This window comes from Lacerta agilis, chromosome 2 (assembly GCF_009819535.1).
Source record: "Lacerta agilis isolate rLacAgi1 chromosome 2, rLacAgi1.pri, whole genome shotgun sequence".
Classification (NCBI taxonomy): domain Eukaryota; kingdom Metazoa; phylum Chordata; class Lepidosauria; order Squamata; family Lacertidae; genus Lacerta; species Lacerta agilis.
This window is the reverse complement of record NC_046313.1, coordinates 118038474-118040718: the sequence shown is the minus strand read 5'-3', so window position 1 is coordinate 118040718 and position 2245 is coordinate 118038474. Positions and strand designations below refer to the sequence as shown.

Genomic DNA, 2245 nt, shown 5'->3' with positions numbered 1-2245 from the left:
TCAGACTGAAGCATTTTCCACACTCAAACATTTATATGGTTTATCTCCTGTATGATTATATTGATGCATTCTTAGCGATTCTCTATGACGGAAGCATGTTCCACACTCCATGCATTTAAATGGTTTTTCTCCTGTGTGAATTCGTAGATGTATGGTAAGTTTTGCCCTTTCACGGAAGGTCTTTCCACACTCTGTGCATTTAAATGATTTCGCCCCTGTATGAATTCGCTCATGTTTTCTAAGGTTTCCACTACAATTGAAGCTCTTTTCACACACTATGCATTTAAATGGCTTCTCTTCTGTGTGAGTTCGTTCATGCTTTGTAAGGTTTCCACTATCAATGAAGCTCTTTCCACAATCCACGCATTTAAAAGGTTTCTCTCCTGTGTGAGTTTGTAGATGTACATTAAGGTTTCCTCTGTGACCGAAGCACTTTCCACACTCCATACATTTATATGGTTTCTCTCCTGTGTGAGTTTGTAGATGTTCATTAAAGTTTCCACTCAGACTGAAGCATTTTCCACACTCAAAACATTTATATGGTTTATCTCCTGTATGATTATATTGATGCATTCTTAGCGATTCTCTATGACGGAAGCATGTTCCACACTCCATGCATTTAAATGGTTTTTCTCCTGTGTGAATTCGTAGATGTATGGTAAGTTTTGCCCTTTCACGGAAGGTCTTTCCACACTCCATACATTCAAATGATTTTTCCCCTGTGTGAATTCGCTTATGTCTTCTAAGGTTTCCACTACAATTGAAGCTCCTTTCACACACTATGCATTTAAATGGCTTCTCTTCTGTGTGAGTTCGTTGATGCTTTGTAAGGTTTCCACTATCACTGAAGCTCTTACCACATTCTATGCAATTAAATGGTTTCTCCCCGGTGTGAGTTCGCTGATGTCTTTTAAAGCCTTCACTGTGACTGAAGGTCCTTCCGCACTCCATACAACTAAATGGTTTCTCCCCTGTGTGAGTTCGCTGATGGATTCTTAGCGTTCCGCGATCACTGTAGCTCTTTCCACACTCCATACATTTAAATGGTCTCACTCCTGTGTGAATACCTTGATGTCTTGTAAGGTGTCCTTTCTGACTGAAGCTCTTTTCACACTCCATGCATTTAAATGTATTTTTCAATGAAATTCTAGGTGGCTTCTTGGAATTCTGACTACTGTTTACAACCACCTGCTTGGAGAGGAAAGAAAATCCTGTTAGGCTTCCAAGGAAGAGGAATAAGTAACATAACAATCATCTGGTACAAATAGCACCTCTTATTTCAATATCTCTTACGTTTTCCCTTCTCCTTTTTATATTCCATTTTTTAAAGGAATTTAGGTATATTATTATTATTATTATTATTAAAAATTGTCCAGTAGCACCTTAGAGACCAACTAAGTTTGTTCTTGGTATAAGCTTTTGTGTGTACATGTATCTGATGAAGTGTGCATGCACATGAAGCTTATACCAAGAACAAACTTACCGATAGTTGGTCTCCAAGGTTTTACTGGACAATTTTTTATTTTTAAAATATATTTCAACTGCGTCAGACCAACACGGCTACCTGCCTGATCTATTATTATTATTAAAACAAAATCGAAAATTCTTTCCAGTAGCACCTTAGAGACCAACTGAGTTTGTTCTTGGTATGAGCTTTCGTGTGCATGCAGTGTATCTGAAGAAGTGTGCTTGCACACGAAAGCTCATACCAGGAACAAACTCAGTTGGTCTCTAAGGTGCTACTGGAAAGAATTTATTATTTAGTTATTGTTGTTATGGGGGGGTACTGTTTTGGTGTTACGATGTTATGTATTATTCTGTTATTATATTGTAATCTGCACGGTAATGCTTAGATGAAGGGTAGGATATGAGCAATTCTATGTAGACTTGGAAGATAACCCGAGGGTCCTCTTGTGCAATACCCTGCAGTGGAAATAGCACCTAAAATACAAAAGCCTGGCCGGTGGTTTTCCTCTTTACCATCCATTTAGCGATCCATCTATGTCCCCATCTCCACTCCCCTGGAACTCACCAGATGTCTCTGAGGGCCCTGGGAGAAAAGGCCCAGAGGTTTTGGGGAGGGATGCAGGAGGCAGTCTGATAAGGTCAACTGTCCATCTTCCTCCTTCCATCCTTGCTAGGTTTGCAGGTTCAGCCGCTTTCATCCTTCCTGTGGAGCTCAGAAGATGCAGGTTCCTGGGAGGGAGGAAGAAGGAAAGGGAACCTCAGAGGCCCTGCATGGATT

The 2245-nt window shown here is 40.2% G+C and overlaps 1 protein-coding gene across 1 annotated transcript; it reads right to left on the bottom strand.

Moving 5' to 3' along the window:
- Positions 1-1171, bottom strand: LOC117042593 (zinc finger protein 470-like). The gene has a single exon (XM_033142130.1). The coding sequence runs from the start codon at positions 1117-1119 to the stop codon at positions 1-3; it is 1119 nt and encodes a 372-aa protein (XP_032998021.1). The 5' UTR covers positions 1120-1171.
- Between the last annotated feature and the right edge of the window lie 1074 nt (positions 1172-2245).